Source organism: Rhagoletis zephyria, unplaced genomic scaffold, assembly GCF_001687245.7.
Source record: "Rhagoletis zephyria isolate East Lansing unplaced genomic scaffold, Rhagoletis_zephyria_1.1 Rzeph_scaffold_03490, whole genome shotgun sequence".
NCBI lineage: Eukaryota > Metazoa > Arthropoda > Insecta > Diptera > Tephritidae > Rhagoletis > Rhagoletis zephyria.
The window spans coordinates 22,180-37,431 of NW_016160573.1; the positions used below are offsets into that span (position 1 = coordinate 22,180).

The 15,252-nt window shown below is 32.0% G+C and overlaps 1 protein-coding gene across 4 annotated transcripts in view; it reads right to left on the reverse strand.

Moving 5' to 3' along the window:
• Positions 1-15,252, reverse strand: part of Mvl (solute carrier family member malvolio) — a 44,491-nt gene that overhangs the window by 15,483 nt on the left and 13,756 nt on the right. For 2 of the 4 annotated variants that reach the window (XM_017624076.1, XM_017624077.1), the window contains exons 6-12: positions 14,367-14,522; positions 14,151-14,309; positions 13,608-14,053; positions 12,685-12,800; positions 12,518-12,609; positions 9,843-9,913; positions 8,410-9,471 (exon numbers count right to left, since the gene is read on the reverse strand). In XM_017624076.1, the coding sequence (XP_017479565.1) occupies positions 9,390-9,471; positions 9,843-9,913; positions 12,518-12,609; positions 12,685-12,800; positions 13,608-14,053; positions 14,151-14,309; positions 14,367-14,522 (1,122 nt within the window). In that variant the 3' untranslated portion in view covers positions 8,410-9,389. Of the gene's footprint in view, positions 1-8,409; positions 9,472-9,842; positions 9,914-12,517; positions 12,610-12,684; positions 12,801-13,607; positions 14,054-14,150; positions 14,310-14,366; positions 14,523-15,252 lie in introns of those variants that run through there. The other 2 variants (XM_017624078.1, XM_017624079.1) reach the window with 1 other exon arrangement.

Below are 15,252 nucleotides of genomic sequence, written 5' to 3' on the forward strand. Positions count from 1 at the left end.
GTATGCGCTACTTGAGTACTCGGTGAGTATGTGTGTGTCATCAGTACTAAATTTATTAGTAGTCACATTGAATGAAAACATATTTATGATGTGTAAAAGCAAACGAATAAGAGACAGCATTATTATAACGTACATATGTATATACATATCGTCGTTTAAAGTGCAAAACCGCGTATCAACAAAATGCAAAACCGCGTATGTGAAGTTGTAGATTTTATTTTCTAGAGCGTAAAAACACTCATATTTCAAAATGGTTCTCTTTTTTTATAAAGCAATCGCATTTCTGGCTAGTATATTTCAGGACGAATGGATAAGGATTGAGCCTGTGTGGGCAAATCCAATTTTTGGCAGCCAGTGTCACTTACGCGGTTTTGTACTTTAAACGACGATATGTATGTATTATGTATGTAGGTGTGCATGCAAAATGCATGTAAATATGTAGTATGCATTTGAATAAACATTGAGTGTAAATTTAAATATTTTATACATACATATGTACATCCCCATATGCATACATACATACCATAAAAGTGTGTTCGCACGGTTCAATGACATTTTTATTTATTTATGTAAAGTGAAGTAAACATTTAAATGGCATACGTTTTATTTTTCGCACATTTATTCAATTCCAAATCCATTTAAATTCCATCGTTCCATAATACATATATTTGTAGTTTAATTTTCACATTTTTTGGCGTGTATGTTTGTGTATGTCGTACATAGTGGTTGTCCAAAAACAAATCGTACAAAAAAACATAGAAAACTCATGTAGATATACATACATAAAATAAAACGAAAACGCAACAGAAAAACAGTGATTAAAAGTCAGCATAAAATAAAACACAGATTTCCTTTGTTAAACAGAGATTGAAAAGCCAAAACACAAATTTACAACCGCACCACATATAAATAACTAGTGAAAACCCTATGTAATGAACATACTTACATAAACATATCATAGCAATGACACAAGCAAAATGCATTATACTATAAAACAGAAAACACTCAAAAATTAACAATTAGAACCGTTATAACCTAAGCAAAAATAAAAATAGAATTATATATAAAACAATGAAATGTGCATAAATACGTATGTACATATGTACATGTGCAACTAATAAATATTTACAATAAATACTACCTTATTCATAAAAAATGCTTTTTAAGCAAGCAAGCAAAGTAAAAAAAAAAATATTCCGACGAACTGATAACCTCCTCCTTTTTTGGAAGTCGGTTAAAGACATAACCGACTTCAGTTTTCATATACAAATTTAGCAGTACCGTTAATTTCTTCATGATCCCATGATCGGATTAGTATGGGACTACCCCTGAGGTACCATCTTTCCGATAGAAATAGAGATAGAATTATCGAAATCGGTTGCCGTGGTCCAAAGTAATGCGGTAACATGCATAAAAAAATATTCCGACGAATTTATAATCTCCTCCTTTTTTTGGAGTCTCTTAAAAATAGGTTTAAGGAGCTTTAAAAAATGTCGTTAATGAAAACAGTAATGCGGAATTTCACTGAGTATGATGAGCAAATGTCATGTGGAAATGGAAACGAAGTACTCAGTACTCACAAAAGAAACCGAAAGTACTCATAACGTAAAAGCACTCGAGAGCACTCAATATGTACTAAAGAATACTCTGTACCAATCACCACTTTGATACATGTCCTCAGGTTCGATTCAAAGTACGAATAGGCACTTAACAGTACTGAGTTCTATTTACATTTACCGGTATCACTGTGCAGCAAGAAAAATCAGCCTCAATAATTCCAACGCGGAATGAAAGTAGACCACTGGATAAACCAAAATGCCAAAGGGTTTTGCAAAGTTGGTTCGAATTTCCTTTCTATGGCCTCTTGAAGTTGAGATATTTTTGACCTTTTTTTCAATATTAGTGAGAATAAAAATATTTAGGCAAAAATGCACTTGGGCGGGCNCCTTAGAAAAAAAACCTAAAAACCGTTAAAATATGGGAATTTCAGAAAACCAAAACTTTTTTGGCGGTCGGACCTATGGGACCCCTGGGGTCCAAAATAGGGGCTCGAGAATGACTTAGAATAAGTCTCTATTTGATGAGTTTTATTTGTAAATCTTCTAAAAATAAGACGAAAAAATTATATATTTTTTTCCGATAACTGTCTTAGTTATCGAGTTATCGATTTTTTAAAAAATAATTTTTTCTTCGCGTGTTATTTTATGTACAAAAAAAAATTTAAAAAAAAATAATTTTTTCTTCGCGTGTTATTTTATGTACAAAAAAATTAATAAAAAATCGATAACTGGATAACTAAGACAGTTATCGGAAAAAAATATATAATTTTTTCGTCTTATTTTTAGAAGATTTACAAATAAAACTCATCAAATAGAGACTTATTCTAAGTCATTCTCGAGCCCCTATTTTGGACCCCAGGGGTCCCATAGGTCCGACCGCCAAAAAAGTTTTGGTTTTCTGAAATTCCCATATTTTAACGGTTTTTAGGTTTTTTTTCTAAGGCCCGCCCAAGTAATGCATTTTTGCCTAAATATTTTTATTCTCACTAATATTGAAAAAAAGGTCAAAAATATCTCAACTTCAAGAGGCCATAGAAAGGAAATTCGAACTAACTTTGCAAAACCCTTTGGCATTTTTGTTTATCCAGTGGTCTACTTTCATTCCACGTTGGAATTATTGAGGCTGACGGCGATGTGTCAAAATTTGTCTCACAGTGTATTCAGAAATGATTGAATTTTAAGTTTCAATAATTTTCATGTACACTACTTGTACCCAGTACACTTAGGGCCGTTTTCTTAAGTAGGTTTTAATACTCATCTGCCCTTTGTACAGAAATTGTGTACTGAAAAAAAGGAATGAAAAAAAAACTGGAACACAGGAGATATTTTTCCTAACAAAGACAAAACTTATTTAAACATGAAACTGTGTGGTATTTTATATGTTGGCTGAATCCAATGAAGCACTCTGCCACCACCAGCAGATGCAGCATTTCTCATAGATTTGAAAATACAGTGAAACCCGCTTTAGTAACACCCCCGCTTAAGTACCAAACCCGCTTAAGTTCCCATTATTTTTGGGCACCGTGAATTTTTTAATGTATTCTGTCGAAAAATTCCTCTTTTAAGTACCTCCCCTCTTATGTACCCAACCCGCCTAATAATAATAACAGATTGGTTTGCCATTGCCTGCCGAGGGGCGACCGCTGTTAAGAAAAAACCTTTTTTCTATATTTGTTTTGCGATGTTGCCAACCCGCCTAAGAACCTACATTTTTCGTGCCACATTTACCATTTTACTTATAATTTTCCCCTTTTAAGTGCTCTTTAAAAATTCCTTAAAATATTTACATATTTTGAAATTCAGTGGCAGCGCTACACACCTTCAGCAAAAAAAAATCTAAAAATATCACTTGAAAAAATTTGAATAGGCTATTAAACGGCATACTCATAAAAAATTTTAACACTTCTGAAAAACAAGTTTGAAATTTTGATGATTTTTTTTCAGTGTTCTGCAAAGCTAAGCTTATATTTTAATGGCCTTATTCATAAAAAATAAAATAGGTTTAAAGAGCTCTATAAAGTGATATTTTCATACAAAATTTCGATTTATAAAGCAGTTAAAGTGTTCTTTAGTTTTTATGAATTTGGGTATGAGTTTGTATGGTATTTGTTAGAGAATGAATTTTTTTTAATTGAAAAATTTTAAAAATTAAAATATTAACACAACTGGCAAAAAATATCATTTTAAATTCGGCCCAAAATGATATGCCCTGTTTGTGTGTATGTACAAATATGTGTAATCAATGACTTTTTAATTTAATTATTGAGGTACTTAAGCGGGTTCTTTTAAGTACCCAACCCGCCTAAGTACCTCAAAAAGCTTACATTTTTCGTGAGGTACTTAAGCAAGGTTTACTGTATTGTGTTTTTTTTTTTATTAGTCATGTGACTCGTTTTTCAATAAGAATTCGTTAAACCGCTCCAGAATTTTGAAATGTACTCTGAATGTATGTACTAGCTACATATGTATATAGAATTATGACATATACAGTGAGGAACAAAAGTTTTGGCGCAGGAATTTTTCGCAATATATGCAAAGTTTTTTATCCTAATTTATTTTCATTATCTTTTTATAAAATTATGGTTCATACTACACCAAAAAACCATAAAAATAAAATCACTAAATTAATCACTAAACTTTGCATACTTATTTGCAACTATTTCTTCAGATTTTTTAGAAAAATTCGTGAAAATAATTGCCAAAATTCAACGCGATTTTCCAGCAACTTTAAACTTGCACCTTCTTAAATTATTGAATGGGCTATAAAACTGCATGCTTAGAATTTTTCTTAGAAATCTGAATAAAAATTGCAAATTTAATGAATTTTTTTGAGTTTTGCTTAAAGTGTAAAGATTTTATTTTTGCGTTCTTTTGTGGAGTATGAACCATATTTTTATAACAAACTCTCGAAAATAAATAAGAATAAAAAACGTTGCATATATTGCCAAAAATACACTGTGCCAATACTTTTGTTCCTCACTGTATGCGTCGAACGCTGTCAAAGAAACCAGCTGTTAAGAATATCTTCCCTAGAAATTACAGAAAATTTAGAGAGCCCTCTTTCAAAAAAAAGCAATAATAATAAATGAATCGTTGCAGAGAAAAAAGCGGTTACGTTGAACTTTCTTGGAATTATACTTTTCTAACGAGACATAAGGGGTATTCACTAAGTGGCTTGGCAACGACTTTTGCCATACCTATATTGAGTTAACTGAATAGAACGTTAAAGGTACTTTCCAACACAATGCTCAAATGGCCTACAGATTAGAACAAATCTGAGCAGATATCGGTTTATTTAAAATCAAAATTTCAACTGAAAAGCTTTTGGATTGAGGGACTGCTCGGCGTTATTTATATTTTGTCAAGAGTGAACGACCTTCTAAAACATACGGAAAGCTAACTATCAGCACTGAAGATCGAATACCAAATCTTTGCATTGCTTCATTAAATCACATAGAGCCACCATGTACGTATATCATATGAGTGGACTCATAATATATATATATTTATTTCTCAACTCATTTAACCTATTTTAAAAACTGCATAAGTGACATATTTAGTTGAACTGCTAATGTTAATTTATGGTTACCCGCCGTTAACTTATGGCGATAATTAATGAATTAACTTTAATCACCAGATTATTAACACCTAAAGAGTAGAACTCAGCGCTAATAGATTACATCAAACATTTTGTCATAAAACTTGTATCCCTCTTCAAAAGAAAAGCCGCTTAAATGTAGATGATCGAGAGTAATTACAGATTTTAATAGCGTATGTGACTTGATTGCATTCATTTGCAGTAACATATTTACATCAATAAAAATAACTTGGATTTAATGCCATTGAGTTGGGTCGGATATTAATTAGATTCCAGTATGTACATAAAAAAAAAGTTTGAAATAAAAAAAAAGGTAAAATAAAAAAAAACAAAAACAAAAATGTACTGGGCTTTGAACTCGTTATCGAACTCACGGCCTATGATACTGAACGATGGACGTAGACGCTAATGACTGTGCTATCAGTGCCAAGTCGATAATCTCGACCAATTTCTTATATCATATGAGCATTGCTATCATTCCAACCAAGTCTATAATTAATGTGATTAGCGTGTAGTCTCCGATATGCATACATACATATATACCTACATGTGTATACACATGCATACATATCACAAAAAGTAAAAGCTTCGCACTTTTTAATAGCCACCTAACAAGTGCTTTCATTAAAGGAGCTTTAGATTGGATTGCTAAAAATGGATATCGGGCACTTCAGCAAATCTCTTTGATAGCAGAATAGTTAGCGCGCTGCTATTGACATGCATATAGGATGTTTTAAGTTCGATCATAAGAATAATCTGATTTTTATGAAATTTTTTACCTGAGAAAAAAAATCTAAAAACGAAAAAAAATATTTTTCAAATATTTTAATAATTTTAGTTTTGCAAAATCGAAAAGAAAAAAAAATTATTAAAATACTAATTACGCTCTTCCTAAATAATTGTGTTTTTAATTAGGAGCGAGGCGTTAAAGCAATGTCTCGTGCAAAGTTATTAAGCTGTATATTAAAAAATTTAAACTCGATTAAAAAACTTAAAAACTCTCTACTGGGAGTTATCCAAGTTTTTATAAAATAAAATATAAAGTTGAAATAAAATTGCCAAAAGTTACCTTACAAACGCGTATACTTATTTTGAAAAGTTATTTGTTCCTTAAGTGCAAATTTTTGAGTGAGGTATCTTAATGTGCATATGTGTGTATGTGTGTATGTAGCAGGTTCACAAGAAATTCATATTTATCTACGTAAACATAATTAGGGGATTCACAAGACGTGTTAACCGTCGTAAAATCTTAAGGTTAACATCTTTTTTAATTAAAATGGTTTTAGGGGATTTCTAACTAAACCGAAATTCTGTTAAACTGATAAAGAATATATAATTAGCCAACCCCCCAACCATTTTAACCGCTATTTTACATAAACAAGTGTTAAGCTTAAGATTTTACGACGGTTAACACGTCTTGTGAATCCCCTAAATATATTTAGGTACTTATTTATAAGCTTAACTATATAATATGTATATTTGTTTGAAAAACAGACAAAAGCATACATATGTCCCTACATTATACCATATCACAAAAAAAAACATTCAATTTGTTCCTTGGTTTCCGGAAAAAATACGACTTCGAAGCTATTTCACAAACGCTTATATCAAGATATAAAAAGCTCACACAAATATTGCCACTGATATAACTTATATCTAGCGACCAAAATGACAACTGGACAGCAATAAAGTTTATCCTGTGAAGACGGCCAGTTAGAACACTCACTATGAATTTATTTCAGGAGAGTAAACATTCTTTTTTCCGACACCCTGTAAAGACAGCAAAATCGGAAAGCGGGCATCAAGCTAAAAAAGTTGAACAAAAAAACCGATTTAGCAATTTTTACAGGGTGTTACGGCCTAATGTACACATCTTTGGTGTTAGGGATAAAAATGATAGCTTCACTACCTTTTTTTTAAAAAAAGAGATATACAGGCAGGTTCTGACATTCACTCCGGAGTGAATTTCAGTCTAATTCGCTTTGAATTCAAATTGGTGGAGGTTGAAATTCAGTCAGTCAGTGATTTACTTTTTCGTTGTTAAATTTCAACATTTGAGAAAGTTTTTCTTATTCCCGGTTTGATGTATCGTGGAACCAATTTCCGACGTCTCGGCTTAAATTTAGTTTCAATATAAACCGATTTTAACGCTGGGACATCTCAAGTTTTATTTTCTCGTTCTAAAATTCTTGCTGCGTTTTACCTTGGAAACGAGTAATCGTAGCCAAGAACATTTTTTTTTTAATAATTCCATTTAAATAAAGCTTTTATTTTTTTATGCCTGACACCACGGATATTTATGTAATCATCAAATACATAACAATTTATAGTTGCTTATGATCCAATGCACATATCGTTACCTCAACATGAGAGGTCCTGTCTAGAAATTTTGTAGTTTTAAACGGCGTGGTTAAAAAAAACTATATAAAAAATAGAAAATCTAGATTCTTTAGCTCCGAATTCATTTTAAACGTCTTATTTTATTAAAGAATTTTATTCTGTAGAAGTTATTTTAAGTTCTAGTGAAATTTTAATGAGTAATCTACCGACTGTCCTAGAAAACTAGATTTTGACAAAAAAAAAAAGCAAAGGGAACGATATGTCGCATATAAACACTGGATCGAAAACTGCAGTTAAACATCAAGATTTTAATTTTTAGATCATTCAAAATCGCTACCAAGTTTCGACGAATAGTAATCGTTAAATTTGAATTTTTGTTTTTTCAGTCAAATTCAACCGTTATTTTTTAATTTTCATTTTCTCCGATCAAAAATAATCGTTATTTTGATTTTTTTTGTTAGTTTTTAACCATCCCCATTATGACTACGGTTTTATAACCTTTTTAAATCTTTTTTATCTTAAAAAGATTAAATCTTAAAACACCGATTATGGTTTGGTCTATTTCCTTGATATAATAGGAAAATGCCGAAAAATAAAAATAATAGAATAACAGTTAAATTTGATTGGAAAAAGAGAAACCTAAGTTTTAATGGTTAAAATTTTTACTTTTGTTGTAAAGATCAAAAACCGCTACAGTCCCTGGTGTTTACACTAATTATAACTTTTTTCGTAAATCTGCAACAGTCAGTTATGTATGTATGTATATTAGACTACATCACTCCTCATACAAAAAATAATCGGTACTGTTTTTCCGTAAAAACATTAAAAACAATTTTCAACGGAATCTTAAAAATTAGATTTTTGGTGCTGTTTTTGGTCTTTTTTTAGAGATAAGTTTTAGAAAAACTTGAATAACTCAGCCAAAACTATACCGATTTAGACTTGCGAGATATTATTCGAAAAGCATTTTCTCACGCCTTTTATTTCTTTGCAAATAAATAATAAATTTTGTAATCCCGGAGGAAAGCCCGCATCTTTTTTTGATGATGCAGCCTAATGTACTTATATGTATGAAAAGGTACTCATGGAAATTATCAAATTTGCTTCGCGTGTATCAATTGTTCACAATACAAAAATGTTTGTCAGACGATTGTTTTCAAATTAATTATATACGTATATATGTATCAGCCCACAATATTTCTACAGAAAGGATGAGTTAGCTTATGAGAGTACCAACACTTATTTTATTTCATATCAACTAACATACTTATGGAAGTATATAAAAAAGCACTTCATACAATCTATAGGTATGAATTCACTTAAGACTTTAACTACTTACTTACTAAATATGGATTACATGACAAAGCTTGCAATGACAATACACACACTGATATTTACAGAAGCATTTAATATCAACCAAGCAGCAGATGAATGAATGCGCTAAACTGATGCACGACAAACAAAAGCGGGCAACTTAACCAGGATAATATATTAAGTTTAAATATAAACAAATTATTTTTTTTAATTATATGCTCATAAAAACTGTATTTGGTTATTAAATAAAGAGTGTGTAAACATTAAATAATTAATTACAGTGTTGTTAATTGAGTATCTATCTACAAAATATCAATCTACTTTTACTTATGGATTGTGATAAATAATACTTTTGAAAAAAAATCCTGTAGATTTCATATGACGGATTTTATTTTAAGCAGGCAAGCCAGTAAATACACGCATTCTACGCTTATCAAATTATACATATATTCCTTAGATTAATGCAGCAGACTAATCAAAGCAATAAGTGAGTAAATGTACGTAAACAGTTTGTATTATATACAAGCTTTCATACATATTTGTACATATGCATATACATATGTAGTAAGTAACTTGTGTTAATTGGACACCTTTTCCGATATTGTCTTAGGCAATGGCTGATTTTTTGCCTTGCTAGTAGCTACTGCTATTGAAATGGCACTGTTAAAATTAGAAAACAATTTGTTTTTGTTGTTAGATACAGGTGTATAAATAATTTCATGCATAGATTACGCGAAACTGAGTATAGTTCAAAATTAAATTTAGAAGATTAGATATAAAGATGTTCAGCAGAATTAGAAGCAAATTATTTATATAGAGTTTTAGTAAAAGCGGAAGTAGTGGTGCGTTTCGTGCGCGTTAGTTGTATAACTAGAAATGTGCAGTTTGAAAGGGTGCGTTTTTCATTTCAAATTTGCTTTTTAACAATCTCTCGTAATAGTTGAAAATATCCTTATATATATGTATATGTATTTCTAAATGTATATATGTTTTTTTATGCAAAAGTAATGAAAGTAAAAACCCCGACTTACCTTGCATAGGTTGAGTTGACGTTCTTTATCGTAAAGCTGTTCTGGCTGGGTAGCACAAATCTCTGGACCCACTATGTGTGCAAGCGCAGTAAGAATAAAAAAGAGATTAAATATGTTAATATCAATGACTTATGGTTTAAATTACATCTGGCATACAACCTTGACAGCTTATAGCGAGAAATAAATATTAATTTAAAAGAGATTCTTCAAAAAGGAAGGACTTTAATATAATCTTTTTAACAAAAAAAAAAATCGTTTAACTCGAATAAAGTGGCTATAAGACTAGGTGTTGCATTTTTAAAAGTTCAAATTTGTATTGTCGTCACGGGTATTTGTAAGCCGTTTGGTTTGAGTTTTTACTAACGAAGAGGTTATATATATATATATTTTTTTTTTTGAACGGCGGTACATTTTTTATGGCGTTTAGCTGAATTTGCTTGCAAACGTCTGAAGATGTTTTATTGAACTATTGAATTCAAAAAGGTTCCCATTTACAAGCACTACAACCGTTTGAGTTGAGACACTTCGCGGTGAGCATTTGTGGAACATTTTTTATGCAAACACAATGATGGTGATTTTTCTAAATAGTTCGATACTTGGAGGAAGAAAAATACATCAATATATTGTAGTTGTAAAGTAACCTCGATGGCAGGCACTTGAAGGTAACGCGCTCTTGATATACCTTACTTAGACAAGTGTTTATAAGCCTTTGCCGATACCAAAACTCTTCAGATATATTCGTCTAAAGAACATTATAATAAAAACTTCTTTTATGCCCTTTTTACTATACACATATCGCTAATGATTGGATATGTTTCATTATACATATATACTGGTTCTAGTTAAAGAGAATAGCTATAGAAGTAGAAGATTTCGTTTCCACAACAGTCGAGTCAATGACACTGAAGCTAACCGAACCTACATATCGCCGCCTGAATACAAGATTTTCGTAAGTTCCATTTTGACGAGTTTTAATATCTTCTTTAGTTTCCGAGATATTGAGTAAAAAGCAGCGTTATTTTAGCAGAAATTTTCATCACATTTTGTGGTATGTCATACAAAGTGGCTGCAAAATTGTTAACAAATGTAGCATATGACAAAATTTTGCTAAAGAAAATCCATCATAAACTCAAAATTCATTAAGAATGAACAATAAGAATAAAATTATTAAAGAATTTCGTAAACTAGTAACATTTTCCGAAACTTGGGAAAAAATCTATAGTCATGTTTCTGAGAAATTGCATTCCAAACTTTAATCGCGATTTCCCAAAACCTGCCGAAAGTCAGATACGACAATCTTTTAACCAAGCTACGATACATTTGCCAAATAATATCGAGGAATAATTTTTATGCTGTTAAAGGGTTTTGCAATTGGCGTGGGTAGATTTTTGCGCCTATCTATTGGCAATGTTGTTTTCGTGGAATTTACTCTTGATTTAATAACATAGACTAATGACAAAGTACGAGTACCTTTTTATAAATACTTGAGATTATCGGTGGTTCGATTATGCATTTGAATAGAGGCCTGCAGAAGCCTAGTGCATTTTCCCCATGGGTCTGTTAAGCTGCCTTTACACGGCTCGATTCTCTGGCCGATTCTTATCGTTCTACCTAAATCGACCCGCATAAATTCCAATTCAATCGTAAAATGCAAACGCTTTGATTAGTCGATTTCTCATTCGATTTTCCAGTCGATAGAAATGGACACATGTAAAGACAGCTGTAGTAGTAGTAATTTTTAAGCAAAAAATATAAGCGACTCATTTCTTATACATATATAGAAATTAATTAATACCGTTAATTTATTCTTCTCACATAATCACCAAATCGATCACCTTACGAAATTTCTGAACACCTGAGGTGGTCCCCTGTTTCTAGGTGGGAGACAAGTGCGACTTACCAGTCGAATTCAACTTAATGTGGCCACTTGACAGTTAGCAGTCATCACCGTACCCGCCAGCAAAAGATGTATGACAGACGCGCGGACACAAAATCTAGTAAATTGTTATGAATGACTACTTAAGACATAGTAGACTAGCAAGTTTTTTGTTGGCCAACAGTCTCATATATATATGTACATATGTATGTGGATACATTTGTAGATTGTACACTGATAAATAAAATCACACTCAATTGATAATTTACTGGTACTAAAAACATCAACTGCCTGAAGGAATTGAGATTGACAAGGGGATATGCGATATATAATATATTATCTTCTTATTTTGGTATGATTCAATGGCCGCAAGAACAAAAGCAATGAAGCAGCAACTGTAATGATAATTAAAGTGGCAAAGTTATAAAAAAATATATTTATACGTATGTATATCGGTTGGAAACAATGCCCAAAGTACTAAAAAATCTTATCACTTGCGCTGAGGCTTTAGTCAACTATGCTGTATTGCAGTTCGTGACTAAATACGTATGTAAATAAATGTTATAACTTCACGAGATAAAACTGTCAATATTTAAAGCCCATCAGGAAAAGTTTTAAGTCTGTTTCAGCGATAAGTTGAAATTCATTTTTAAGGAAATACAGTTTGATTGATTTCGAGTATGTTGCAAAGCTCGTCAAGGTTGGATATATCAGAACATTATGTGGTACATATATGTACACAGTTTCTGATACGCGGAATAGCCCCAGGCTTATAGTCTCCTTAAGTTGTTTCACTTACCCGATTATCCACGAACCTTCGATTGCCCATGCACGCAATCATGTGTATCACAAGGTAAAGGTTAAAAAGCAAATATAAAATGGCAACTATACCTGCGAAAGATTTTTGATCATAATTTAAAAAACAATTTTTAATTTAAAATAAAAATAAATAAAATCAATACTCACAAACTAATGCTACAAAGCCACCTTCCAAGGACGCCGTTTGTACTTGTACAACAACAAAGTAGATGTTTACCGTTATCACGACTATTGTTAAAAGTATAGAGATGACCTTGTTGGTGCTTTTTTGTAAAGAAAAGAAAACATATTAGTTGTTTGCAAAACTTTTCTAAATCACGTTTAGTCTCAAATTGCCTCAAAACTAAAATTTCACAAAACCACAAAAAACAGCCGATGAAAGCTTCTTTTGAACATACTATATAGATATTTCAGCATTCGCTGAACACGAATCTGAAGTCCGTTTTGCTCCATCATTTCGGAAACTTCTCTTAATCTTAAAAACCTGACGTACTTTATGTGACATGCCACATTATAAAAAAATATTGACGGATTCACTTTAATCTTGGTATTTAGGGATAATGACGCATCCAATTTTGCGACAGAATTTTAAGAAATTACATATTTGCATTGTATAAAACTCGGTAAATTGAAGTTTTTGGGGTCGCTGAATACGAATATGAAATCAGATTTTAAAATTCAAAATGGCGGATCCAAATTTGGTACCTATATACAATTTAAGATTTCTGATTATGGAATTTGAGATTTTTGAAATCGAAAACCAACAGTTTAAAAAATTTAAAGCATATTAGATCCGCCATTTCTCCACTTAAAAATTCTACGACTTCATATTCGTTAGAAGCGTCCCAAAAAAACCTCTTAATACTACGATTAAAGTAAAGTCCGCTAGGTTTTTTGAGGTTAGACACAATCCTCACCTGATGGAACAAAACGGACTTTAGGTTCATGTTCCAACCATAAAGCACCTAGTGTGGTAAAAACAACCTAACATCGATTTTTTTGTGATTCTGTCTTAACCAAACAATGTTTTCACACTTTGAAATATTCCACACTACCATTGCCTTACTTACATTCCATTCACAAATTCACCCATTATGGCCGCACATGAGGTGAATGCTATCGTTGGTATAGCAGCAAAAGGCAATTGCAACGACATCACAGCGTTCAGTATATCATTGAGATGTGTCAAGTCCTCCATGCGAGTGAAGAATGCCAAACAGAAAGTGGGTATAATTGCAATTAGCCTCGTAAAAAGTACACGTCGCCAACGTGGCCATTGCAGATTCAAGAACCCTTCCATTGAAAACTGTCCCGCATATGTGCCAGTCATGGTGGAACTCTGACCTGCCGCCAAAATGCCAACACCCCAAATATACATTGCCACTGCGCCGAAAGTGCAACCCAAGAATAGGCCACCTTTGTAGATATCAGCATCAATGAGATCTGTGTTATTATTATTATCCGCAAACGAAGCTTTCGCATCCTCGTACATGCTTTGATTAACGCAGACATCAAGCTAAATATGAGGAAAATGACAAAGAAAGTGTGAATTTGAAGATAAATATTTTTGTTGAGAAAGCATTAAAAAAAAAACAAGTTGCTTAATTACATACCACGTCCTGATTGGTTTTACCATACATGCCATGGGCAAAGACCGCCACAACAAAAAGATTTATAATAAAGGATACAAACAGCGCGACTGACGCCTCAATGAAGAAGTAGAAATTCGCCTCGCTCACTCTTTTCGGTTGACGGCGATCGATATCACGTGACTGTAAAGAGATTATGAATATACATACGTAGAAAAATTTAAGGTAAGTAGAACTTACTTTGACTAAGGCCGAATGCAGGTATAGATTGTGGGGCATTATCACAGCACCGACAATGCCTACCGCCTGCAGTAGGACATTGGCATTGCAATCCTTACACCATGGCACAAACATACCTATCATAACCTCAGATTGACTGGGCGCTGAGACGATGTACTAGAAGAATCCCAATAGAAAACAAAGGGTTTCTTATTCGAAAAAGGTTGTATTTAATTTAATAAACAAAGCAATACAAGATATGAAAAGAGAAAAAACCATAAATGATTAAATAAAGTAAAACAAAAAAATATGAAAATAAAACAGGATAATATATAATAAACTAAGGCAAAATAAAATAAAAAGCGAAGCAACAAAGATTGAAAATAAGTCAATATAAAATAAAACATAAATAATTAAATTTAATTTATTTTAATATTTTTATTGAAATAATAAATATGGGTAGCAAATGAAAAATCTTGACAAGAAGAGCATATTCTATTTTAGAAAACCCTATTCCTAATCCAAAATGGCGTCTAAACCAAAATGGCGAATCATAGAGTTTAAACAGTCAATACGTTAAAGCTAAGTAGACGAATCTAAGTTGAAAGAGTACTTTGTTTTGAATGGCGACCTAGATTTCAGTTTTCATGTGTTGACTGTCTAAACTTTTTTAACGGACTTTTCGTTTTCTTAAATTTCGGTACTCAGGGCTATCACTGAATCCGTCGCAGTCCTAATTTTCGTAAAATCTATGAAGCATACACTTTGAGTGCATACGTTCGTAGCAATTCAGATTCAATGATCGCATTTTCGAGCATTTTACGAAAATCGGACTACGATGGTTTCAGCGAAAGTCTAGAGAGTCTAGACTATGTTCTTCGCACGGGGTACGCGGGGCGAAAGTAAT